The following is a 27953-nucleotide window of genomic DNA, read 5'->3' as shown; positions in this document are numbered from 1 at the left end:
ACTGTGGATGGTACATTGTAGGAATGAAAGGGAGTGTAAGTCTGACTAGCAAAATACCCTATAAATATCACAAGTTGACAATCTCTTATGTGGTCAAAACTATCAGAATTTATCATTTCTAAGCTTTTTTGAAGTACACAAGTCAAGGATGAACACTTGATGTTGCTGTGCTTGTCGGTGGTTCCTCCTTTGCTGCTTAACTTGAATGTAACAGGTGAGCTCACAGATGAGAAATTAGGTAGTTGCCAGTACAAAGTAAACAAACAGCCTCACCTTCGATCGAGAACTTTGCCATCTAAGGTGTAGAAGCCAAAACACTTCCACATCTCAGGACGGCTTTGCTTGGTCAAAACGACAGGCAATAGGTCAAGATGACAGTGAGCCCCCTATGCTGGATCGTATATTTTGAAATGGAACAAGTTACCACCCATGGTATAAGAGACAATGTTTCAAGTCGAATTTGAATGTTGGGGCTTACAGACACTTGGATGACACCACAGGAGCAGTATGGAGGCCTGCCATTTTACGTTTAAAGAAGTGGTCACCTTTGACTTCAATTGTATTGGATTTGGCTTCAACATTGTTTACCCCTGAAACTCCAAAAGAGGTGTGTGGACTCAAATGCTTGACCCACCCCTCCATCGGCATAGTGGTTAATAGATAATCAGTGAATTTTCATATTTTTGAAATACCCCTTTAATGAATTTACATGCATTCAGTGAGTCAAATTGCTCTTGTTAGTAAAAGCATTCAATGAATAGGCCTAATGAATAGTAATGGTCCCTTACTACAAAATGGTATAACAATCTAAATTTTGTTGCAGAGGACATCATGGTGACAGATGATGACTTTATCACCCGGCTGTCTCTGCGCTCACAGACCTCGTGGCGCTGGAGGAAAAGTCTGGGAGCGAGTGTCGACAGCAGGATGTGGGAGAAAATGTACGTTCATAATCATCATCGTTACGGTTTGTGTGATTCTGTGGCCGCAGCGTGTGGAGAGGACTTCATCTGAATTTCCACCCTGAACGCAACAGGGCGCACGTCCAGCTTTCTATGGGAGTGTTGACGACGGAGGTCTGGAAGGTGTCAGTCCTCTCCTGTCACCCGCCCCCCTCAGCGTGTGTGTGTGTGCAGGGAGGAGAGAAGAGAGGGGGGAGAGGGGGGTGAGAGAGAGAGAGACAGAGAGAGAGAGAGAGAAGTTTCCACGGCTCTTGGCGCACAGTCTCAGATCGCTCACTCCGCGCCATGGCACGCGTGTGTCCGCGGTGTGCAGCAGCTCCGTGGCATCAGGAGCCAGGCTGCCGTCACATCAACTAAGAGATCCGGCTGTGCTGTCAACACCCACCATGGCTGAATTCAGGGACAAGAAGCAATGCGCCGTCGGTTCACCGGTTGCGGACTGGAAAGCTGCGTCAGGAGGAGCCGGAGCGAATCTGGTGGACCGGGGGGAACCGGTGTCCAACGGGAACTGCAGCGCTACCTCGGACCCGGTGAGGAGGGTCCAGAAGCAATCCAGCTGCGAGTCCCCGACGTGGGAGAGCGCGGGCTCAGACTCAGCATCCAAAGCGATCCCTCGACGCAGCAGTCTGATCAAGGTAGGCCACAGTTCCCCTGAGGGAGAAGAAAACATGATATCAAGCTTGGAAAGATGAAAAGACTTTAAATGTCAGGTTTAAATGAATGCAAACTGTGGGAACTGCAGAGTAGAGCTCAAAAATCCAAATTCTTCTACTTATATCAGAACTACTAAATGTGGTAGAATATGGTTAAAACATGCTAATGATGATGCAATGGGTCAAAATCATATCACTACAAGATCATGTGACCCCCCCCCCACACACACATACATACACACACACACACACCTCAATTATAACCTAAACCTAAACTCAACCTAACCCTAAACTAATCCTAACCATAAAAAACATTTAACCATATGTGGACATGATTTATGTCCCCATGAGGAAGACAAGTCCCCATAATGTAAATGTTTAAACAAATTTAGGTCCCCACAATGAATAATACCTGGATCATACACACACACAAACACACACACTGACTCTCTCCACCTGTGCCAAGTATGAGAATTGTCTGTCACCTCATCTCACCTCACACAATGATGCTGTTGAGGAATGAATATGATGATACATTGATATGATGATAGGGACCTATCCTGAACATACTGGAACTAGAATAGTTGAGCACCAAGGCCTAACAGTCCCCTTAAAGTCAATCAAGTTGAACCTGTTTTTTTCATCATGTTTTTCAAGATCCATGAATTATTCCCTGGGAAAATGGTGAAAATGTTGAAAAATACTTCCACAATGTTTAAGAACCTATTCCACATCCAGTTTTGTAATCCATTCAGTAGTTATTGTGATTTTGTTCACAAACAAACGGACAGGGTTGAAAACATAACCTGGTGGACGTATTAATCCTAGAACCCTTCGACCATTTTTGCTATATACACACATAAACCCATAAATAAGTGTATATAGACATATGAGCAGGGAAGGTTTTGTTCCAGCCAGACTCCAGCAGGCGTGTCACATATTAGCACTTCATTAACCAGAGAGGAGGAGGAGGAGGAGGAGGAGGAGGAGGAACTAATAACTGAAGCCACCTGCTGTCTTTGATTAGAGTGAAAAAATGCATTCACTCTTCCTCCCTCTTCCCTCTGTCGCTCACAGTTGAATACCTCTGTCCAATTAATCCCACCGCCTCCACCCATCTGACAAAATGTCAGGTGTGTACATGCACAAAGCCCTCGATAGAAATATCACAACTAATCACTGATTACGTCCAACCAAAAAGACCTGTTACACCACCAGTGTCTAATCAATAACTCATCCCCTGCCCTTTTATGGGTTCTGCCTTTAGGCTTATGAGGTCTTATATTGATCTCCAGTTGCTGCTCGTCTCCACAGTGAAGGCCTGCACAGACATGACTTTCTGAACATGTAGCTTCATCCGTGTGCAATTGGCTTCCAAACACGGCAAGACAGGAAGTTGGCCAATTTCCTCCAACGTTTCATGTTGCAATATTGCTGTGAAGTCACGAGCAGTTGGTGATGACACGTCACTTTCTCCTACAGGGTAACACACACAAAAATGTTTCTCCCCTCCGTGCCCACACACAGGCCTGCTCTTGTCTTTCCTCTGTTGGTTTCAGCCGAGCATCAGAGGATTTTAAAAACCCTCTGTTTGCTTCAGTGAAGATCTGGCGTCTTGACCATGGATCAGAAATGGCATCAAAGATCTCCTCCTGTGCAGCGCCGTGTGAAGCTTAATGGCCCCAGATCTTCTCCCTCTCCCTTGGGTGCTGCCTTTACTTCAAAGAGTGATAGTGCAGGGCAGCATGGGAAAACATGCTGCACGTGCGTCCCCATGTATTGAAGCAGAAAGTGGCATGCATCGGTGGCATGACGATGGTGTGTTAGACTGTTACATGTTCAGTGGGCACGTTTAATGCTGTGAACGCTCGGTGATCAATGGACCGAGCAGCGCTGCAGCACCGCACATGCATTTGTGCTTTCACCATAGACGTGCTTGTGTTTTGAATCATAAACTCCTGAGGCTTTAGATGGATAGAGCTCAGTCTTCTGTAGTTCTGGATCCACCTGTCAACAGAGCAGTTTGTTCCACTGTTTGCTAAACTACCTCCATGGTCAAACTCAGGATTCCTCACAATAGGAGTCTGGCTGGTAGGCAGATAAACAGGAAACATGACATTCCAGACTGATTTTAACTGGAGTCAGGGGATTTGTGTCCTGTGTGTTTGTGTGTGTGCGCGCAAAGCTAATGAGAGTAGCCTTAATTATATTTCATCAGTATGTAGGCCTACTTCATGCCGTCTGTTCTCCTCTCATTTATTCCGTCTCTTGTTCTGGTGTGCATGAGGGATTTGCAGAATCAGGTGCCCACTCAGTTCATGTGTTTGAAGTTCATGTAGATAACCATCGTTCTCTGTCTCTGTTTTGGGTTTAAACTTTACACACACACAAACACACACTTGCACAGACCTGCCTTCTAAAATGCAGCTAAGCACAATGAATATCTGTTTCCCAGTTCTTTAATTGTGTATGGCAACATAAGACACAAAGTTGGCATTTGTATTTGTGTGTGCGTGTTTGTGTGTGTGTGTGTATGTGTATGCTGTCCATGTCTTCCTCAACCCATTATCTAAGAAATATCAGCTGTTCCTCGGCCAAGCAGAACACACTAGATAACGTAAATGTTTGTAAATTCCAGTTGTTTTTTAAAGAGGTTTTTATGCTGTTAGCGGAAATGCAATCATCTCCGCTGATGAACAAGACTTTAGCTCCGTAGTCATTTAAGTACAAATGTCCATGCATTTCTCAGTGAGGGTCACATGAGCGCTCTTGCATCTGTGCATTCAGTGTGGAGGGCTTCAGCCAGCAGCCAGTTGCCTTGGCTTAGCCCAAAGAATGGATATGTTTAAAAATAATCATTCATAATAATTAATTAATTTTAAGACAAGCCATTACAGCTCTTCCCCCATGTGTCCAGTTTATGATAAGCTTAGCTAAACATCTTCTCTATCTAGACTAGTGTTTCTCTTATGTTTGTACTCAGTAGAAGTGAAAGAAATAAACAATGTCAAATTTCTCCAAGGGACATAGTGACATGAGGTCTTGTAGGTGTGTGTGTGTGTGTGTGTGTGTGTGTGTGTGTGTTTGCATGGGTAGTGTGTTGGCTTTGTGTACGCCCTGATCTGGAGACATTAGGGTTTTCAACTGTAAACACATGTATATTCTATAATTTGAGTTTCAGTGTGTACGTGCAGCACATGCATACATCTTGTGTGTCTATATTCATGTCTAGCAGTTTTGTGTGTGTGTGTGTGTCTGTGTGTGTTGTTCGGACTGAGGGAGCAACTTCAGCCAGAGGTGTTGGCGAACAGCTGGAGCTAATGGGGATGGTAGAGCTGTTTGAGTCAGAGAAGCCTTGAGCGCCCCCTGCAGTTCAAATCAACATCTTCAGTCCGCCCTCAGCCACTTTAGACATATGAGCACTGCCCTGCATGTCTCAGAGGCCGAATCAAACCCTCTCGCTGATGGAAACGCAGGGAATTCTGGTGATTGAGTCGCGGCACATATGCACTCCACATTAATGAGCCATGCATGTGTTGTGCTGGGGGAGATATAAGTGTTTGTACCAGTTTGTTAGCTTCACCAAAGCCTCACTACTGATATGTTCTGAAACCCCGCTCGGCACATTGATCAACACATTCACGCTCACAGTTGATGCCTGACTCAAGGCCACCACTTGCTCACGGTTTCTGCGCCCTCCCATTTTCGGGAAATGCATCTGTGACGTCTCAGATGAAAATTGCGGTTAAAGCATGATCACCTTTTCAAGTCAAGCTTTTACTTGTTTCAGTCTGTGTGGTTTGTGTATGTGTGAGTGTGTTTGATCGTGTGTTTTGCGAGTGCCTATGTGCACACAGGACTTCAAAGGGTTCAAGTGTAAAAGCGCATCTGCTGCTCTTCTTGCCACGAGGGCGGAGGTTTACAGACATACTCACCATATTCTCTGAATGTTATTTGTATGCATTGAGTAGCTTACAGAGAATTGAATTGACCACAAAGTGCTTCCTGTGGCCTGTTTAACCCCAGTGTCCTGGATTCTGCAGAGATCATACACACGTGCAACCTCTGTGAAACACACGGTGTGCAACCATGACACACTTAGTGAGTAATAATGCATGAAGATGTCCTGATTAGGAACATTATAGTATTATTATTATCAATTATATTGACTGTTTTCCCCTCAGATTGTATTAGTTAATTGTCCAGATGATGTTTAATTTTTAGTTTATTTCATTAATTTCAGTGTAATCCAAAAATAATTTCACAAAATAAAACAATACACCTGTTCATTGAGAAGCATTGCATGAATAAACAAGCAGGAAGAAGAGAAATCTTCTATCACCTACACATAACATAAATACAGATGGCCATCCCTTTTTATGATATCTGGTTGTGGCTCAAGAGTTAGAGCGGGTTGTCCACTAACCACAGGATCGGCGGTTTGATCCCAGTCTCCCCATTCCGTGTGCCAAGTGCTATAGGGCCAGATGCTGAACAAAGATGCACTGTATTAATGTGTTTGAATGGACAAACTGTACGGTTGAGTGGACATCACGACTAGAAAAGCAACATATCAATACAGACAACATGCATTTATTTTTCACAAATAACAAAATAAATCAATTACACATTAATCAAGATAAATATTACTCAATAAGTTCAAACTGTTTCATAATTTATTCTCTATAAAGTTTCTTAAATTGAATAAGATAATGTCAGAAAAATATAGTAAAAAAGAAGAAAGATAGTAACTCCATCAGTTTCCTGAGCTCAAGGTGTCGTCTTAAAATTTTATCCAACCAACTGTGAAATACCTCGAGGTGTAACTTTTCTATATTATATCCACTGACAGGAAAAAGAGAAGAAGCAGTGAACCACCACATTTGGGAAACTTGAATTAGAGACAAAGATATGAAACATTTTTACTTGCACTGCAAAATTTTGGTCAACCCTCATCATACAGCAGTGCCTTCCTTTCTCCTCTTTTCTCCATACATCATCTCACAAACCCCAGTAAATCACCTCCACCTTTCAACGCCCTCAACCGCCCCCCCCACAAGTGGCGTTGTGCTCCAGGGGGAAAAGCTGTTGGAATAAACCAATACGATCAATCGTCCATCATCTTCTGTCCAGCACACAAGGCCACAGGCAGCTCAGCCTTCTTCACTCCTCCTTTCTTTATTCTATCTTTCACCTAACAGCCTCTTTCTCCGATTTTCTGTCTGTCTAACTTGGCGTGTCAAAAACGATGCTCACAGAATGAACTACATCTTCATCCGGGCTTGTTGCATTCGCATAAACAGATGTTCTTGTACATCATACCATGCATGCATGTAAGCTGGCTAATGAAGGCATAAGGACATGCTGGCGGCTGCAAGCAAAGTCCAGGAGGCTCTATGACTATCTACATGAGGATATGGCAGTAATCTGCCAAGCTTCTTTATTTATTTCTCTCCGTCCTTCTTCTCACTCATCCCCCTTTTCCTGCTATTTTGTTTATCTTTTCCCACTTCTAAAGTTTCAACTTTCTTTAATGTCTCTCTGTCATCTTGTGCATCCTTCTCAGATAAATTCACCTAATCTGTTCTGCCACCCAGTCACTCACATTTCTCTCATCCTCTATCTGTCCTCGGATATGTTAGACTGTTTAATTGGTGCAGACGCCCAATCAGGATCATCAGTTAAAAGTCAATGATGAGAGATGAAAACTGGCAGATAATGGTCAATCTATATCTAGAATATCGATGTATACATTTAGCAAACCTATATCTTCACCCAGTATATTAACATCTATGTGCATATTTAGTATATACTGCATATCAACATAAATGTATATTTAAGATATATGTATATATAGTATGTGTCAAACCTGAAAAAAATGTCAGGTGTGAAAAGTCGCACCTGAGCAGACACATTCACTCATACTGTATACGTATCAAGACTTTCTCTCTCTCAGCGCTGTCACTTCACTCGCCTCTCAGCCAGGACACAGGAAGCTCTCTGCGATGGGCTGACAGGCTGCTTCCTGTTTTGAAGCATAACGGCGGTTTTGAAGACTCATCTGTGTCTCTGTGAGAAAAACTAAATAGGGCCTTTGTGAGACTTAACAGAGCTTTACAGACTCACGAAAATGAAGTTTAATGGAATCAGAATTTTACGTATGGATTGAGGTGGAGCTTGTTTTGTGTGTAGGTGTGATGTCAGGATTGCACAGGTGAATGTGCAGGACACAGGACAATTGGATCCAATCTGTGGATAAGGTCACATGAAGACTCCTGATGTTTCCTCAGATACAAACACAGTGTGACAGTAGCACACCTTGTGAGCTTCATTAGTTTTTAAAGAAGAGGCCCTTTGCTTCGTTGTGACTCCTGGTCCTTATTTGTTTGCTAATCAGGCATGAAAGGGATGTTTGTTAGTAGTCATGCAATTTAGGTTCAGTTGCCTAACTTGGTAACGTGTGCACAGTGATTAGTGCCGGTACAGCCACAGAGGGACTATTACTGCTAATGTCACACACAGAGAAAGAGATAAAGACCTAATGTTCCAAATTACTATGCCTCCACCAACCAGCACAGTCTGTCACCTTAACCTTTGACCTTTGACCTTTGACTGCTGAAATCTAATCTGTTAATCTTTGAGTCCAGTTAAAAACTGGTCAAAATTTGAAAAGCTCCCAGAGAAGCAGACTTGATGTTCAAGAGGTCAAAGACATGTTTGTTAGAAATGAAAGGGTCTGGTCTATATAGAATTTCTGTGATCGGCGCCACCAGCTTGTCCTGCCCTACTGTTGTCATCGAGCAACAGAGCTGCAGTTGGTTGTATTTATCATTTGTACTGTTAGCTGTTTGGTTGGGTCACAGCTGCAATCAGTCTTCAACTGGAGCCTCCCAAGGCTGTGGCCCCTTAATTGAGACAAATCTTATGTGTATCCTATGGATGGCTGCATAGATGGATGGATGGATAGATGGACGGATGGATGGATGGACATAGGGACAAGGAAAGTTTCTTTATTTTTGAGTCAAGTCAATGAGCTCTGGTGCGGTGCCTCATCCCAGGTCACTGGAGAATGAGCTTTTAATCATTTCAAATTGAGTGCTGCTTTCCAAATCAATTATTTTTAATAGAGAAATAGAGAGCATTCTGATTCTATTTCCATATTATCTTTCTTAAAGTATGGAAATAAAAGTTGCACCTGAGAGTTAAATTTAAAGGTTTTCCTGGATCTCCTGGAGTTTTTAATGGGAACGCCCAACCAATTAGTTCACTTACAAGTTAGTGGTTTTACTTATTCATAGATCATATGCAATTCCAATGCCCTTTTTTTAAATTGTCCAAAATTGAGTTAGTTAGATCTCTCTACCTGCATTTTTCAGGGTCAGGATATAAAGGGGGTCTTAAAAGAAAGGCCTATCTTTTCCTCATCCTGTGTCAACAATCTCCACCCCCCACCTCCACTCCATTTCCCCAAGGCACCAGGGGTATTTTTGGAGCACCGCCTCCCTCCGTCACCTCAAAAAAAACAAAAAACACATCCCTGTCCTAATGAGGCAATTGAGGATTTGTGAAGCCGTCCCCTCCTTCTGAGAGAAACCTTTTCATCCCGTCGTGAATTATTCCTTCCCCTCTTTCTGGTGTTCATTCATGTTCTTCAGATGAAACACAGCTTAGGTCATCTTTTTCTCTCTCTTTCTCTTTCTTTTCGTGTTTTTGCCTTACACCCCCCCCCCCACACACACACATTTCTTTCATATGGAGGGTTCCCCATATGAAAGATCCAAGTGCTCTTGAGGATTATAAAAGTCTTTGAATGAAATCAGAGTTATGCAGATGAGTGTCGGGACTCATCAGCCACTGATAACCATTTTTTACGTGTTCACTGTGAATGTGAAAATGTGGATCAGCCTACTGGTGAGGAAATGATGATAAATAATTTGAAAGATCTTTCTAAAATTGTCTTTGATTGAATCATCATTTCAGAACATCGCTCAGGAAAATAATTCATCTTTCTGTCTGAGATATTATTCATGATTTATTTCCTTCACACTATTTAACGCATATTCAGCCACGTGTCGCATCAACGACCCTTTCAGCAGTTTGTGCTACAGTAGCTCCTCTGTGGGCCGGGAACACATGGGCCGTCGCTCCCCACGCGCATCAATGAGCCTCGGGCGACGATAATCCTGCTGCCGCTTCACTGATTGTCCTTCCTTTGACACTTTTAGGTAGAGCTTACTAACCACTGCACACTGATAGCACCCTATGACAACTGCAGTTTTTGAGATGCGCTGACCCAAATTGTTAAACCACTGCAATTTGGTCCTTGTCAAAGTCCCTTTGCACCATTTTTCCTGCTTCTAACACATTAGCTTTATGAACAGAATGTTCCCTTGCTGCCTAATATATTTAACATCTAGACAGGTTCCATTACAACAAGATAATCAATGTTCACTTCAGCAATCAGTGTTTTACTGCTGGCCCAGTTCTAAACCAAAATTTAAATGAATCTTCCCTAACCCAGACGCATCCCTCTGCATAGTTTCATGGTATTCCATTTTGCAGTTTTTGTGTAATGCTACTAACTAACAAAAAGATAACATCATCACATGCGGCCCTATTGATTTATTTTCTTATTTTGTTTTTCCTATTCCCCTTCTTTTTGACATATACGTATGCAGAGTATATTTAAGACGGAAGTATGCTGAGTATGTGGGTGTTTGCATCTTCAATCACTCTCCTCGGGATTGAATCAACTACAATTACACATACATACTTATCCTGCTTTAGATAAGCTTCTATGAAGTCTTTGATTCAATTTCACTGGGACTCTAATACATTCTTAATTAAATAACTGTGCCCACATATATGCTCTTATCTATCAGTCTAAAAGTTCTCTGCGGGGGTGACATCTGATGGGTCAATAAATCAGAAGGATGGAGCTATGATGGTGCGCTCAGATAAACTGATTGGGGTTGGCGCGCGGCATTGCGGAGGGGGCTGAGTCGGAAAGCCGAAGCCCGCCGCCTCTGTCTAGGCAGGTATGATTAATGGTGTAATGGTGAAGGGCAAGGGCACGCAGAAGCTTTTAGCGTTGTATCAGGAAAACAATAACAGATTGGGAGGAGGAGGCTCAGCGTGGTCGACCAAATAATCTGTGTTTATGTATGGTTATATAAGCTGATATGCCTTTTAATCCTTTCAGATCCATTCTGGACGGGGAGAAAAAAAATGTTTGTCATGCTTAAGCAAAGAATACATGTCAGAGGGATCGCTGTCTGTCTCTCTCTCTTTCTTTTTTATTTTTTTAACTCTCTTCCTCCTCCTCGTCTCTTTATCTGTCTCATCCTCTCCCCTCTGCCTCCTCGTCAGGATGGGTCACGTGCGGGTCGTGAGAGGAAGAAGACAGTGTCCTTCAGCAGCAGCCTGTCAGAGAAGAAAATCAGCAGCGCCGCCGACTGTATCCACTCCATGGTGGGTCATCAGGCACAGTGTGACCCCTTTATATAAAACCTGAGCTTTACATAACTGCACACAAAATATTTATTGTGAAGCGCATACGTAGACAGGGTTTCTTGGCGATCTCGCTCAGTTAAAGTAAAGTGGAATGAGCTCTGTCTTCATTTCATATCTTTGCTTCCAGGTTGAGGGGAGCGAGCTGAAGAAGATCCGGCCTAATTCGCGTGTCTACCAGCGCTACTACATGCTAGACACAGGGCTCCAGGCTCTGTGCTGGGAACCGTCCAAGAAGGAATCAGACAAAGCCCGCATCTCCCTCACCTCCATACGGGAGGTAAGTTTCCAGAGGGGGAAAGCTTTCAAGTTCAACCCTCTGTGGTTGTTTGCTTCATGACTGGACCTCAGTGATTTGTTTCGGATAAGGAGAAAGTATTTACAGCCTTGAACCATATGGAAGGCAAGATATTGCTTTTTATGTATATGATGTGGGTTTGACCGTATCTCTTGTGGTCTCAAATTCCAGGTACGAACAGGTCGTAACACGGACACCTTCCGCACCAGTGGAGTTTATGAGCAGATATCAGAGGACTGCGCCTTTTCCATCATCTATGGAGACGTGTATGAAAACCTGGACCTGGTGGCCAACTCTGCTGAAGTGGCAAACATTTGGGTGACTGGACTAAGGTGTGAGACAGTTGGTACTGTGTGATTTGTCTCCTCACAGCAAGAGGTTCGAGCCCTGGTTCAGCAGAGGTCTTTCTTTGTGGAGACTGCATGTTCTCCTAGTGTTTGAGAGGGTTTTCTCCAGGTACTCCAGCTTCCTCCCACAGTCCAAAAACATGCAGGTCGGAGTTGACTGGTGACTCTAGTCAGTTGGTGTGAATCTGGGCATGAATGGTTGTTTGTCCCTGTGATTGGCTGGTGACCAGTCCAGGGTGTACACTACCTCTTGCCCAATGTCAGCTGAGATTGGCTCCTGCTCCAGCGGCAACCCTTTAAGGATAAGTGGTGTAGATAATGGATGGATGTAATTTGTATATCTACCAGAAACTTAATCAACATTTGTTTCAATATAAATTATCTCACAGCTATTTCTAATGTAACATTCAGCAGCATTACCAGAGTACACCACTGAAATAAGTAGCTGTGTTGTGTATTTTGTGGACATACAGTCTGACTGACAGAGAGCAAAAATAATTTAATTTGTGGTTGAACGACAGCGTGGCTGTGCAGGGCAGCCCAACGGTAAATTGTAGGATCTTTGCTTTTTCTCACGTATTGATTGTATTATGATGAAGAGTGGTATCCTGCAGGGCCCTCTGATAAACTCTATGTTATGAAAGGCAAGTTAAGTGATTTGTCTTTAAACATATTCTTTTGCTGCAGTTATTGTGCTTTATATAGAGTCAGTTAATATGGAAATATTGTAAAGGAAAACGTTCTGTCTGTAACATCAACCTTGATTATCTGCCTCCAGGTATCTGATGCAGTATGGGAAACACGCCCTGGACATGCTAGCCAGCAGCCAGGACAGCCTTCGTCTTGATTGGCTCGAGCAGTTGTTCTCCTCCACCGCTGTTTCAGAAGGACTGGAAGATGAGGACGAAGGGATCCGCTTGAGATCAGCCGTCAAGCTGATACAGAGCGTGAACCCTGGTGTGAGCAGTGGGAAAGTGGAGCACAGGTTTAAAGAGCTTCAAAGGGTTAGGGAGAAGGTGTCTGGGCTCATGTTGAATAACGGATCCGGTGTTAAAGATCACGTCGAAACCAAAAGACCACTGGGAAGAAACGAGCGAGTCACCAAGCCGGAGTTTATCGAGGTCTTTCACGACTTTTGCACACGTCCAGAGATCTACTTTCTGTTGGTGCAGTTTTCAAGCAACAAGGAGTTCCTTGACACCAAAGACCTGATGAGGTTCCTCGAGGCTGAGCAAGGCATGACCCAAGTGAGTAACAATTATTTGCAGATAAGCTGCTTTCCAACATGCACTGAACTTCAGATAATCTCCTCTTGATGACATTTCTTACATGTGACAGACCAGAAAATGACCCAAAAGAATACAAATATCTTAGTTTGAAAAAGCAGAGCCATATAGTCCAGAGATGGCGACGAAGATTAAGAGTTTTTGGTGATAAGAGCAGGTTTCAATGTGCTGTAAACAAAAACACGAGATCTCTGCAGAATATTGCTGCTCACATAAATATTCTGCATTTTCACATGGAGAACCTGTTTATAGAGATTAGGTGTACATGGAAAATTTTAATCCCTCTTGAAGAGTCTGACTTCCCATTCATCTCTCACTGCGTCCTCCAGGTGAGTGAGGAGACTAGTCTGAAGCTCATCCAGTCCCACGAGCCGTCGGAGAAAGGCCGGCAGCAGGGATACCTGTCTCTGGATGGCTTCACCAGCTACCTCACCTCAGCAGAGTGCAACCTCTTCGACAGGGAGCACGGCGCCGTCTGCCAGGATATGTCCCAGCCTTTGTCCCACTACTACATTAACTCCTCCCACAACACCTACCTCATCGAGGACCAGTTCAAAGGCCCCTCCGACATCTCCGGCTACATCCGCGCCCTCAAGATGGGCTGTCGATGTGTGGAAGTGGACGTTTGGGACGGCTCTGATGAGGAGCCAGTGGTGTGCACGGGTCACACACTTTCCCCACCGCTGTCCCTGCGTTGTGTGTTGGAAGCAATTGGACGTTTTGCATTTGCGGCATCAGATTATCCATTAATTTTATGTGTTGAGAACCACTGTTCACTTCATCAGCAGGAAACAATGTGGAAACACCTCATGGGAGTACTAGGGGATAAGTTATACATATCTCCGCCTGATGAAGAGGACTCTTACCTACCGTCACCTCATGTGTTACGCCATCGGATCCTACTAAAGGGTAAGAAGTTGGGTCCAGGTTCTGATGGCGAGGACGGCGTGGTAAGTGAGGAGGATGAAGGGGCAGAGACGTGTCAAAGGATGAAGGAAGCTAATAGCGGAGGGGCCACGCCTGGAGGAAGTGAGAAGGAGTTGGAGAAAAGCGTCACTCAGTCTCATCCTCCTCATCCTCCATCAAAACAGTTCCAGCTCTTGAAGGAGCTTTCCGACCTTGTGGCTCTTTGCCGCTCAGTGAGCTTCACTGACTTCCCGACATCATCCAAAAGCCAAAAACCTTGGGAGCTGTGTTCCTTTCACGAGTCTCTGGCCGTGCGTCTCACTAGTGAAAGCCCCGGAGACTTTGTCAATCATAACAAGCATTTTCTGTCACGGGTGTACCCCAGCCCCATGCGCATTGACTCGAGCAACATGAACCCTCAGGACCTGTGGAAGTGTGGGTGCCAAATTGTGTCCATGAATTTTCAGACAGCAGGACTAATGATGGACCTGAACACGGCTTGGTTCCGGCAGAACGGGAACTGCGGTTACGTCCTGCGCCCGGCCATCATGCGGCAGGAGGTGTCGTATTTCAGTGCCGACACCAGAGAGACGGTGCCTGGTGTGTCTCCACAGCTGCTTCATGTGAAGGTGGGATGGTGTGGAGGTGGAATAATGTGTGATCCTGCCAATCTTATTTGTAGTTTGGACATTATTCTCTAGGGTCAAGAAGAAGCATATTATTGCCCTTTAGTTTTTTTTCTTTTTTCATTTCGAGAATTAAATCAAAATGTTAAGATAAAATGTTAAAATGAAAGTCGAAGAATTAATTTCGAGAATAAGGTGGAAATACTGTGTTGTGTGTTGTGAATGAAGTAGAAATTTCCAGAATATAGATACATCCTCCCGGTAATCAAATCCAATTAGAGGACTGACTGAGCTTCCTGTGTCTCTTCAAAGACCTTATGCTGACTACCACACCTTGTTTCTAAAAGTAATTCCGAAGCAGTACAGATTGCCATAAATATATAATGTCTGAATAAAGAGCCTGTGTCTGCGGCCCTTGCAGGATAGTGATGAACACGACCAATAATTTAATTTGGTCTGAGTCAGAAGTTAGCGAGTGAGTCACGGTAAAGTCGGCTTCTAGCCGTTTTGAGGCAGTGCACGTTCATGTGGTGTAGCTTTGAAGAGAGGGGTTGGGATTTATACAAGTGTAGCCTGCAGACTGTAGTCTTGCTAGTTTTTTCAGGAACTAGCTATAAACCTGACCTTGGTATTCTTCTATATGATCATACAGGGGTAAAATGAACCACCAGGTTATCCACTATTATTAAGAAGTTAAGACAAAGGGCAAATTTGATTTTGGTTTTGCTCATTTGCACTTTTACCTCCATTTGAAAACTTTGGTTTTCTTACAACCTGTCAGCTTTTATTAAGATGGACTTCACTGTGGAAATGTCACCCACATCAGTTATTTGGATGTGCATAGTGTTATCTTAATTGATAAAGATAATGGCCGACACCATGAAAAAACCCACCAAATATGTAATGAATTGGAAAATTCCTCTACAGTTATGATTATGCTCCAATAGTCAGCAAAGTGTCAGTAACTGTCAACATGGTCATTCCTCCAGGTGATAAGTGGCCAGAACCTGCCCAAGCCAAGAGGTTCAGGGGCCAAAGGGGATGTGGTGGACCCATACGTGTACGTGGAGATCCACGGCATCCCGGCCGACTGCACCGAGCGCCGCACCAGGACAGTGATCCAGGACGGGGACAACCCTATCTTTGACGAGAGCTTTGAGTTCCAGATCAATCTGCCGGAGCTCGCCATGGTTCGCTTTGTAGTGCTGGATGATGACTTCATAGGGGACGAGTTTATAGGTCAGAGTCAGTTTCATGTAAAGGGATTAAAATACACAACTCAAACGAAAGGTCTTTTATAGTTCAAGCTTGTACCACTGTTACATGTTATTACCGCACCTGCCTTCATTCAATCCTTTGACATATTTGAAATGAAATGTGATTTTCCTCCCACCACAGGGCAGTACACCATCTCTTTAGAGTGTCTCCAGCCAGGCTACCGTCATGTGCCACTCCAGTGTCTGACAGGGGAGGAACTCCCCCATGCTAAGCTGTTTGTCCATGTGGCCCTCACCAATCGTAGAGGAGGAGGAAAGCCTCACAAGCGAGGCCTGTCTGTGAGGAAGGCCCGGAAGGGCAGGAACTACACAGCTCTGAGGGACTTGGGAGTCCGGGCTGTGGACGAGGTTTTCAAGATAGTTGCTCCACTGCTGAGGGAAGCTACTGACCTGAGGGAAAACATGCAGGTAAATGTATTTATATTGATGACCACTCAAAGCGCTTTACAGTACAGTTTTTTCCACCCATTCACACTTACAGGGGCAATTTTGCAGTTCAGTATATTTATTTATATATATATATAAACAACAATGTTGATCATCAACTATCACAGTGGATGAATAATTCATCAATGATGGGATTTGTGATGAATTTACACGAATATCTCCACTTTCTCCAAATATTGAAAGCTCAGCTCACCTCCATGAGCGAGGCAGCAGTTTGGTGTGAGGCTGCTTCTGTCACTGTGTGGAAATTAAACAGTAATTATAATGTACGTTCAGTCAGTGTGGTGAGACTGCTGCCATCCACATCTCTCGATTCGTTCCATTTCAGTCCAAACTACGACCACAGCACAACTGCAGGAGAACAAATCAGCAGCTGAAGGGAAAGACAAATAGCTCTGTTGCAGTGCTCGCTTTTGATTACCTGTGTGTGTGTGTGTGTGAGAGATGGAGAAAAGAGTAGTAATTGAAGCCGGAGACAGAGAGCAAAAGGGATTTCACAGGTTTTGTGTTGATTTGGTTTGGATATCATTCACTGCATTTGTACTGTTTTTCCATCAGCACCAGGAAATTAGAAAGAGAAAGAAGAGGAAAGACGTGTTCATGTTTAATCTCTAGATTTAATGTGTCCATTTTTCCGTTTTTTTGGAACAGAACTCTGTGGCAGTGTTCAGGGAGCTGTGCGGAGTGTCCGCTGTGGCAAACCTCATGCAGTGTGTCCTGGCTCTGAGCTCCAGAGTGTCCGGACCAGACGGGATGCCTCTGCTGCTGTTTGACCTCCGGGACCAGTACCCCACCCTGGAGGCCCGGGGGCCTCTGCCTGACGTCCTCCGCCGGGTTGTTTCCACCTATGAAATGGTGAGGATGGAAGAGACTGAACACAGGTCGCGTGTAAAAAGGAGCATGGTGCCTAACTCAATTCATCAAAAGGAAGGAAAGCCCAAACAAAAGCGAACTAGATCAGAAATAAGTCAGCCACCTCCCATCCCATGTGTACTTGACCCAACAATGAAAACCGCCCCTTCCCCGACAAAAGCTTCCTTTTTCAGCCGATACATTCTCAAACACGAAGCAAGCTCTCATTGTTATGTAACAGACGACATCCCTGTTTGTCCCGGCTGCAACGAGGCTCGTAAACACATCAGCGACATCCTCACCTTGGCCTGAATCCACAGTTTGTTTCCCCCCCGAGGAGCCCGACCGAGGAGACAGTTTATGTAAAAGATTAAAATTAATCTCAAAATTAACCTGGCCCTCGGTGAAAAACAAAAGAAAACTCCCCTGTGGAAACAAACACAGCGAGAGAACAAGAACTAGAGAGGGGTCAATTAGTTACCTCATCAGCGAGTCAATAAAGCCTGTGAATCAGTGACTGTGAGTGGGTTTAGGCTACTCAGGTCTGCTGAAAGGTTTTTCAGGTTTTAGAGCAGTAGTGTCCGTTCTAAACCTGTGTTCTCTTGTCCTGTGTTAATGCTCCGGAGCTACTTCAGAATTATTCCTTGCCATTAGTGAGTCAAACCATGTGTGGTTTATATATTAAGTTTGAATTGTTTACTGAACTGTCAATTTTTTTCTATGTTAAGCAATCAACACAATCTCAGACCCAAGTTCACAACTTTCCAAAATAAAAGCTTGACAGTTCAGCTCGATATAAGGTTTTACAGCAGCAGAACGAACACTGTACTTTTACTTTGGTGACAAATGACCAAACAGGAAGTGATTCTGTGAATGTTTTTGCCATGACCCCGTCGTGGGTCTCAGTCCAATATGGTGAAATAAAAATAAAATTATCGCAATTATCTGGAGGCGATTTTGGCGACCGCTGCCGAAGTTTACCTGACCAAATCTCACCAAATTCAACACTGCACTTCTATGGACCACTTACGATACACATGCCAAGTGTGAAGTCAATAAGATGAGCGGTTCATGAGATATATAATCCAAATACAGACGGTAGATTTCAACACAGTCCCTTTGTCTGCATCTTTCAGCCTCTTCTTTCCTCTTTTTCTCCATCATTCATCTCTCTCAGTTCCTTCCTCCTCTCTCTCTCTGGGTCTTGCTGGACTGTGTGTTTTCCACATAGCTGTGGTCCTGCACTTGTATATAGCCTCTGTCTTGTTGCTGCGGTGAACTTGTCATTTGTCACTCTGCAGCAATAGTCTTTTTAAATTGGTATTTGCTCAAAGTGTACTTCTTCATGTTTCATATTAGATATTCCCCAGCAGTCTCTTGGGCAGGATGATGGAAAGGCGCTATGAATTGCCAATTTAGCCATCCAGCATATGGGATATGTATGAGTGTATGTGCTTTGTGCGTGCGTGAGGGAGGCAGACATCCAGGTTTCTATAGCCGAGGTGAATCAATATGTCTCCAGCCTTATTAAATTATGATCAAGGCTCTGGTACATAAACCGTGAAGCTTTAATTTAACTAAGCTTGTTGTCACTGATATGCAAATAGCATTTGTGGCCGCGTGAATTGGCGTTAGTGGGTAGAACGTGTATGTGTTCATGTCTGTGCTTGCATGTGTGGCCACTTCCTGTTTTTGTTAAGCCGAGCAGATCCGGGTTGAAAAAGCTCACACTGCTGCAGAATACCATTAGCATTGATTAGAATGTGGTTCGGCTGAACCAGCTCCACACCTAAATCCTGGTGCCTGGAGGGACGCCCAAACGACAGACACAGGAGATGGGGAGTGTGTCAGTGTGTGTTTGTGTGTCTTGTTGAATTGGATCAGGGCAGTAGTTAATTCTGTGTTTGTTGAACAGCAGTGCCATGTCCCCGCAGGGTGAGAGTTATCAGGCAGAAACTACTCATCCCTGTGTGTGTGTTTAATTGCACTTTAATCTATTTGAGGACCATTTTGAGCATAGACCCAATGGAGTGAGGATGTTTTGGGACAGTGAGGACATTGTGGTTGTACTTCACTTTTCAAAGGGCTGTTTTAGGGTCAAGGTTTAGGATTTGGGTTAGAATTGGGTTTAGATTAGGATTAGGATTGGGCATTTAGGTGTGACGGTTAGGGTTAGTATGTCTAGAGGATGTGTTATGCCAATGAGCGTCCTCATGAATACAGAAATACAAGAATGTGTGTGTCCTGTATGTTGTAGAGACAAAAAGCAAGTCCTTCTGATGTAAAATATTAAATGTAAAGACATGTTTTAAGGTAAGGTTAAGTTAAGGTTAATTTAAGGTTCAAGTTCAGGTTTAGGTTATGGTTTAGGTTAGCGGTAAGGTTAGTTGCAAAGTCCATAAGGATAGTTGCACAAGCATGTGTGTGTGTGTGTTTGGAGTCGTCATTATACACTGCCACACATCCACACATATTTTATTAGGTGATTCTTCATTCTGTTCAAACTCAATTGACTTCGTCATTTTTAACAACCACGAATGCATAGAAAACCTCACCGCAGTGTTTTCTATATTTGTAACTTGCACCACCCGTGTGATTTGCATGCAGGGTTGTCACAGCGGACAATAAAACACACTGTATGCTGCACGTGCACAACAGTGGAATTTATGCACGAAAAACAAGATGGTAAAATGAATGAAGCTTTGTGTGTGCGTTTCGTGCTAATAGATGTTTGCCTCTTTGCAGATGGTCCAGGCAAGCAGAGCAGTGATGGATCTCTCCGATGGAATCTACGACAGGATCCTGCACATACAGACAATGGGTGTGTATGCGCGCGTGTGCGTATGTTGGTGTATAGCAGACGCTGCTATGTAGAGTGTGTGATATGATATGTGTGTTTGTAATGAGTAAAAACAAGGCTGAGCCCATATTTCGAGTCCTTGTGACAACTCCCACACAGCCTCCTCCTTATCCACACTGCAGTGGCTGCTTTTGACATTAAGCTTGTCATTCCATTCCTCTTCTCATTTCTTTCCTTTCTTCTCTTCTCCTCTTCCATTTAATTTCCTTTCCTCTCATGCTCTCCCTTCACCTCCTCTTATCTCCTCCCCTCTCCCAAACATCTGGTTAATCGCCAGTGTCACATGAGGCCAGACACGTCTTTTTTTTCCCGTCTGTATGTGTTGGACGGAGGGGGTTTGAATTGGCACAGCTCCCGTCACCGATCCCCCTTCAGTCTCTCAAGCGTACGACACCGTCTCTGACCTGCTGATATCATTTCTGTGATCTTTGGCCGAGGTTTGTTTATTTCAGCCCGGCCCTTGGGTCCTGAGACATTAGTCCCTCAGACTGTCATCGCTGTGACAGTAAACAACCCCTCACAAACACACCAACACACACACACACACACATCACATCGCGTCTTCAGCCGTCACCCATGGAGAGAGTATGATTGACATTTGGACTTTTTAACCTGCAACTTGGTGCAAAAATAAACATTTATGCACTTTATGTTGCTCTCTAGGTGGAAGAAGCGACTATTTATTTTTAAAAAGTCGTCTTGGGGCCTATATTTAAACATCTGGGTGTTTCATGTGAGTTTTATGAGTTGCAACATGCGTCAGCTGCTCAATCAGTCCCCTTGAGAGAAATGGGAAGAGAAAAGAGGAAATTAAGTAGAAATAAAAACCAAGCTGAGATGAAATTGAGAGTTGCTGCAGCTGATCACATAAAAGCAAGCACATATACTTGTATAGAGCATTATTACTCACAAGTGGTCCTACAATGTGCTTTACAGAAATAAAAGAACCATATCAGGAGCATACAAAACATTTAAAATAAATAAGTAATTTGCTGTATTAAGTATAGAAACAGGTTGGAAGCAAGAATTATGAAACAGATGATTAAAAGTGCAAGAGATGAAAAGAAGGCGCTGGAAAATAGAGCAACTTTATTGTTGGGGTGGATTTTATATTGCTACTGACTTATTTTTCCATCCTGTATTCCCTTGTGGATCTTTCATTTCCCATGTGATCACATTTGTAGTATTATTGGTAAACAGAGCGAGATTTGAAAGCCCTACAACCAGCTGCATTTCATCTGATAAAGAGCTGCAGAGCCCGAGGCCTGATTGCGTGAACAAAGCTCTTCCTGTGTGCACAGAGAAAAGATTTCGATCAGGTGATTCCAAGTGAAGAGGTCCACCTCTCAGCCTGGGAAGAGGTCGGGTGGGGGGGGGGGGTACAACAAGAACAGCATAAACAGGCCACTAAGAGGGAGTCTCAGGGGGGAGGCCGGTGGCAGAGGATGGAAGTCTTGGAGCGATGAAACAGGGAGGGAGAAGAAAGCCGTGGCAAGATGAATGGCTGGAGGCGAAGCTGAGAGGAAAACAAGAACACAGAGGGAGAAAAGAGAGAGGGAATCAACTTCGTTAGCATTATGTGCTGGTGTGTTTAAGAGCTGCTTCTCCTCAGTTAACACTCACTTTCTCATGGACATAACCGTCTAGGTTTAGAGATTTTCAACTCTATTTACAGTGAAAATAAGTTTTTAAAGAGGAACAAAGTCGGAGTGTGTTTCACACCAGACCACACCCAGAATCAGTGTGGCTGGATGTGGTGAGACGTGCCCTCTTCTGTTGCACTTGAAACCACACTCACTCAGTTGTGATGTCACACCCTGGAGCACACCTCTTCATCACTGCTGCGAGATCAGACGTTTAACCAGTGTGCAAAGAAAAGAAAGAGCAGTCATTTCACAGAAACACTCAACACTCTTCCTGCAAACATTCATCACTCATGACGTTGAAACATTGTCAATGGTTTTATTTCAGTCGCAAAACGGATTACATTGAGCGACATGTTGCTGCTGAATGTTTCAGTAACATGATCATCACAAATAAGATTCATTCACCTTCACCCTAGAGACAGTTATCTTGAAAATAATATGATGTCCACTAGACTTTAAGATATATAAATAAGATTTATAGGATAGTGGATTATTTTAGGGAGATAATGAGTTTAAAAATTAGACATGTGACATTAGCTGTTAAAGAGCCGTGATTGTTACTTCCACCAAAGAGGTTATGCTTTCATATGCGTTTGTTTGATTGTTAGCAGGATTGTGCAAAATCTACCTAAACATGCCTTATTTTTTTCACAGACATCCATGAATCATTCTCTGAGAAACGCAAAATGTTGAAAAGCTCACCATCTCACAATCTAAAATAAAGAAAAACCCTCAGGGGGTGGCCCTGATCAAGATTTTAAAGGGGTTCTTCCCTGACCCATACCACATCCTTCCCCCAAGTTTCATGATAAACTGTTCAGTTGTTTTTGCGCAATCCTGCTAACTTACTGACAAATGCAGATGAAAGAATCTAAAAATTCAGACATGTTTCGGGGCTGATATTTATGAATGTGTGCAATTTGGTGCAGATCCAGATGAATGTGTTTTCATAAGGGGCACGTTGGGCCTTAGCTCTACTGAGTCACATTCTAGTTAACATATGTATTGAAAGGGATGTTTTATCAGTGGAAAATGTCAGTGATGACTGAGAGGAGGAAAATAACATAGATGGGGCTGCTACCTTACATACAGGGGCTCTGTGATTTGTAAGAAACTGATGTGAGTCATATGCTCTGACCCTCACACCCACCACATCTCAGCTCGGTAGAGGACCTGGGGCAGATGTTGGAGCAATGTATGACGGCATGTGGTGATATCTTGTGGAAGAATGGGACTTCCCTCCTGGTATGTTTGTCTGTTCGGTGAACTGAACCTTTAAGAACCTCAGCTGAGCAGCTGCTCCTCCTCCGGGGCCCTGAACTGTACAGTGGTGAGAGTTACATCAGGCGATATAGATTTCACAGTTCATCAGATATTCATATAGAGTGTTTCAAGGCAGAAGTCACATCTTTCACATCAAAGTTTCGGAGAGAGGAGTGAAAGTGAAGGTGAAGCCCTTCCTGCTACTCTTCCTGATTGGCCCCTGTCTCTTTGTCTTTTGGTGTGTGCGTGCAAACTGTCCCAGTATTGGCCTGGAAATAATGTTCTCTCCATCTTCTTTGCTTGGTTTCACAGTGAAATAGACACACACACACACACACTATATTGGCACGTAGGCTTCGAGTTGCCTAGCAACACATGGTAAAGGTTATTATTCAGGCAACTTCTGTAAGTGTGTGTTTGTGGATGGGAAGCTGTAATAACACAACATGCACGCGTGTGTGTGCAGGTGTGTGTTCATGTTTGCAGACATTTAATGACAGAGCAGGATAAACTTGATTAACTGGTAAATTATACTCTCATTCAGTCTGTTTACTGTGTGTCTGTGTGTGTGTCTGTGTGTGTGAGGTCCCCAACTTGGCATGTTTAATGTCTGTGGCTCTCGATGGCTCAAAGTGATGTGTGCCCTGTGTTAACCCACTTCCGGGTTTCCATGGTAACAGTGGGACAGTGGCCCTGGGCGGCCAGAGGAAGCCAGACACACAACACAACTCCATGGCGCACACACACACGCGCACACACACTGGCTAGCCGGCGGCCTGACTCTGATGCTGCTTTCTCTCTTTCTCTCTTTCTCTCTCTCTCTATCTCTGTATCTTTCTTCATCTGTCGCACAGATTTTACATCCACTTTACATCCTTTTAATTTTTCATCACACATCTCTGTGACGGCTGATACTTAAAGTGCCATTTGCAGCCCATTGGTTCACTCATGTTGCTCCACAGTCGGCATCTAGTGTAAAGATTAAGATGAATTAGACACATATAACAATATGTACTGAGATTAGAAGAGAAAGAACCAATTAGACTCGATGTGGCATTAGGCCCATGAAGATGGGAGATAGAAGAGACTCTCCTGGTGGTGGTATATTAAAACCTACAGGTGGACAATGGAAAGTCTATGATTGGTTTGAGGAACACAGGCAGACAGATCAATAATCAGATATGGGGTATCAGAATATGTGATTATTGGGACCTTGACAGCGTGGTAAAGGAAAAATGACAGTTGAGATAAGAGCGAGAACAAAAGATAAAAAGGGATAGAAAAGATTGAGTTTACTGAGTGTGTCCTGTACTGTGTGGGAACCACCTACTGAATCTCAAATACTTTCACAAAGCAATAACACTACTAGTGTTACTATCAGTCATGAATACAAAAGTGATTCACTCTTGTTTATGCGTAAGTTTTAGTGATCACACACACACACACACACACACACAAACATGAATCATTACATACAAGACATGTTTTAAGGTTGGGTTTAGGTAAAGGTAAAGGTAAAGGTTAAGGTTAAGGTTATGTTATTGCTAAGTTTAGGGTAAGGGTTAGGTTTAGACAAGTAGTTACTCTCGTTAAGGTGAAAGTAAGAATAAAGTAAATCCGACGTCTGTGTGTGTGTGTGTGTGTGTGTGTGTGTGTGTGTGTGTGCATGTTCGACTCTAGCGATGGAGTTTCACGAGAAGCTGCAGAGCCTGGCAGTGAAGGAGGGGCTGAAAGGTTGCAAGGTCACCCGAGCGCTGGAAAGTTTCAGCTGGAACATCACCATCCTTAAGGTCAGCAACACACACACACACACGCTCATATACTCACTCATATAAACCCAAACAGCCTCAGGAGTTAGACCATTACAACTTGTTTTTGCCTGAAGCTGTTTTGCTCATCTCTTTGCTCTTTCAACCTCCCTCCCTCCACTTCAACCCTTTGTCCCCGTCGCTCCCTGCTTCATTGTGTCCTCCCTCCTGATCTCCCCTTTTCCTCTCCCTTCTCACACCCAGGGCCAGTCCGACCTGCTGAAGCGGGCCAAGGCTGAAGTCCAGGAGAACACGAAGCAGGTCCACGACGCGGCTCTGACCGGAAACCTCAGCAAAGAGAGTCAGGGGGTGACGAGGGTCCGGTCCCAAACGCGAAGAGGCCAGGAGGACAAAGCCACCACAAGTACTGGAGGAGCCTCGGCATAGCAAGTGACGGAGAGAGGATACATGACCACACCTTAGCTGTAGCTGCTGTGACAAAGCCTTCAAATGTCTCGGATTTATAATTTTGCGGGGATTAAATAGCAAGTACCCTGTTTTTAAAAAGAAGGAACAGACAAGTTGATGAATGTAATACTTCAAAAACGCTGTCTACGCTTCTGTCGCTGTAGACGTCAGAGGCCGCTGTAAGGAGGCGGGAAGATGAATGACAATGAAGGAGTTGAATGTATTTTGATTTAAAGCCAAGGTTCAGCTGTTAGTACTGTATGAAACTGTAAATACACCAAATTATTATTATCCTCTTCTAATGTGCAATGTTTCTGAGATTTGAGACGTAGAAATAAGAGCCAGAAGATGTTAGGAAAACCTTTTGAAGAACGGCCTCCTCCAAATGTTGGCAGCTCGTGCAGATGCAACTCAAAGAATATCTCCAGAGTATCGCGAAAAAGTAATTTTTTAAAAATATAATTTTAATAGAAAACCTTTCATATATTCAAGCCTTACTTTGTTTTAATTTTGATTATCACAGCATCCAGCATTTGAAAAATATTCAAATATTTCCAAAGATCATCAAAAAAGGAATTACTGCATCTGAAAAGTGGACTTTGGACCACTGAGCTGCAGACTAGTTCTTTTTCCTTGGCCCAGGTAAGATGCTTGTTCTGTTGTCTCTTGATCAGGAATGAGAGGAAGAGGCTCTGAGTTGCAGAGATGACAGCTGAAGCACCACAGCATGGCTGAAAGCAATAGTCAGCCCAGTGGAGGTAGACTGCAGGGTGCAACATCCGTCGTCTGATCAGCCTGTGGGGGGCCTTCCTTATCAGACGGTGTCTTGTGGTTAAAAAACCAATAAGGTACAGAACTGAAGATGTCAAAAACATCGTGGTTGCTTACGTCTGCTGGTGGTTGGAACTTAACTTCAAGCTAATGCAGGAAGACCTTCAAACACATAAGGGACGTTAGCCATCTTGTCTTACGTTCTAAAACCATCAGAGGAACGCAACAGTTTCCTGAAGACGTCTGTGTGTGAAGAGCCATGAGGCTCCTTGTGAGGCTCTCCCAAGTTCTTGATTCAACTTGAAAATCTTGTCAAGGCTGCAGTCATCCCTGTTGCTTGAGCACATTTTCCCTTCCAGCCAACTTTCCATGAACTTGCATTGATACAGCTCTCTGTGAACAGCCAGCGATGACCTCCTGTAGCTTTTCCTCCCTATCAATGATCATTTCCGTTTCCCATGATTGTGGTTCTGTGAACTTAACTACACCGAGAGATACACAGTATTTATACTGTATATATATAATAGTAATGTACTCTCACTCAAATTGAAATATTGTTATAATTTGGGATATGTTTATTTTTAGTTGTAGGCTGTAATTTTTGAAATTAAAATTTTTGTTTAATGAGTTTTGGCCAGGAGTTCTCAAAGTCGGGTCTAGTGACCACCAGCAAAAAGGGGAATCATTTATTTTCACTTTATTTTCAGAATATGTAAAATTTTCACTTTCTTAAATACCTGATGAAAATACTTTTTCACAATATTCTAACTCTTTGAGCTGAACCTCATTTCACTAAGCTGCTACAGTCTCCAGCAATATCAGGATAAGGAGGATGTTTTAATATTGCAGCTCTCGGACAAGTGCAGCCCCTGTATGTCTCTCATCCTTTCTGTCCTGCCAGAAAAATCCTCCACTTCACCCTTTAAATATCATCTTCCATACAGTATTCTATATTTTTCTATTTTCCTGAAGCGATCCTGGTAAATATAAGAAAATAAAAATGTTACCTGCCACATCTCCATAACTAAATGTAAATGCCTCTAGGGAACACAAAATGCTGTTTTGTTGCCAAGTGCTTCATTTGTTTGCAAAACACTGTACAGTATTTTATTATGTAATATTCTTTCATTTTTTGCTGTGGAGCATAGTTTACCATAAGTTATTGATGCTAAATGAAAACATTCCAGTAAAGAAGTTATCGGTGCAGAAGATGATGCTCAACGTGTTCAGCTGTGGTGATCGCCTTCCTCTTCAGTCAGGATGGAGATATTAGAAATAAACTAGTTTTCAAATGACATAATGTGTGTGTTACTGTTTCTGCTGCAAGAGCTTCACGCTGATGGGCATTCATTCATACGGACACATGTCACGAGGCCTGATGACAGCTGGGGACACTCATCTGCTGTGTATGGGAAATTAAACCTATGGTGCTGCAGATAAAAGCTCCAGTAAGCCTCCATTGAAAGCTTCAGATGATTAAAGACACAATCTCGACCAACAGACATGAGAATTATTTGGATCTTTTTTGTGACATATGATCCCAGAATTCATATCTTATTGAACTTTTGATTTTATCACATCGTCTCCATCAGCAGGGGTTTGCCACGTTGTCATGAAATTGTAAATGTTCACATTGATAAACTAGAGCCAGATTTTTATTTTGATCCTCCTAATACTTTTTACGTAATCTTGCTCACAAACAAACAAACCATCCAACCAACCAAGCAACGTAGAGGTGAAAACATATCCTCCTTGGCAGAGATGAGATTAAACGGTTTCAGTGTTCGGATCATCACTTTGATCCAGACTGAAATTTCTTAATAACCATTGAAAGAACTGCTTAGAAGATTTGTGCATTCACTGGGTTATTTTTGTGGTTTGGAGCGTCTACACCTATCGGACAACTTTCAATCATTTGGCAGATATTTGTGTCACCGTCAGGATAAACTATAACTCGAAATATTAATTTGGGGTTTATGGAGAATTACCTGTAAAACAAATGACGCTTCCAACAGCCTTTGGGTTTGGTGCTA

At 43.4% G+C, this 27953-nt stretch overlaps 1 protein-coding gene across 1 annotated transcript; it reads left to right on the top strand.

The window, feature by feature from the left end:
• Window positions 1-677: 677 nt before the first annotated feature.
• Window positions 678-27215, top strand: LOC109645910 (inactive phospholipase C-like protein 2). Its single transcript, XM_069515804.1, has 12 exons — window positions 678-1597; window positions 10985-11086; window positions 11256-11405; window positions 11595-11755; window positions 12549-13017; window positions 13386-14591; window positions 15578-15827; window positions 15987-16273; window positions 16964-17167; window positions 19910-19985; window positions 24614-24723; window positions 24946-27215. The coding sequence occupies exons 1-12, from the start codon at window positions 1349-1351 to the stop codon at window positions 25126-25128; spliced, it is 3447 nt and encodes a 1148-aa protein (XP_069371905.1). The 5' UTR covers window positions 678-1348; the 3' UTR covers window positions 25129-27215.
• The last annotated feature ends 738 nt before the right edge of the window (window positions 27216-27953 follow it).

This window comes from Paralichthys olivaceus, chromosome 20 (assembly GCF_024713975.1).
Source record: "Paralichthys olivaceus isolate ysfri-2021 chromosome 20, ASM2471397v2, whole genome shotgun sequence".
In the NCBI taxonomy this organism is placed as follows: domain Eukaryota; kingdom Metazoa; phylum Chordata; class Actinopteri; order Pleuronectiformes; family Paralichthyidae; genus Paralichthys; species Paralichthys olivaceus.
This window is presented reverse-complemented; position numbering and strand designations above follow the sequence as displayed.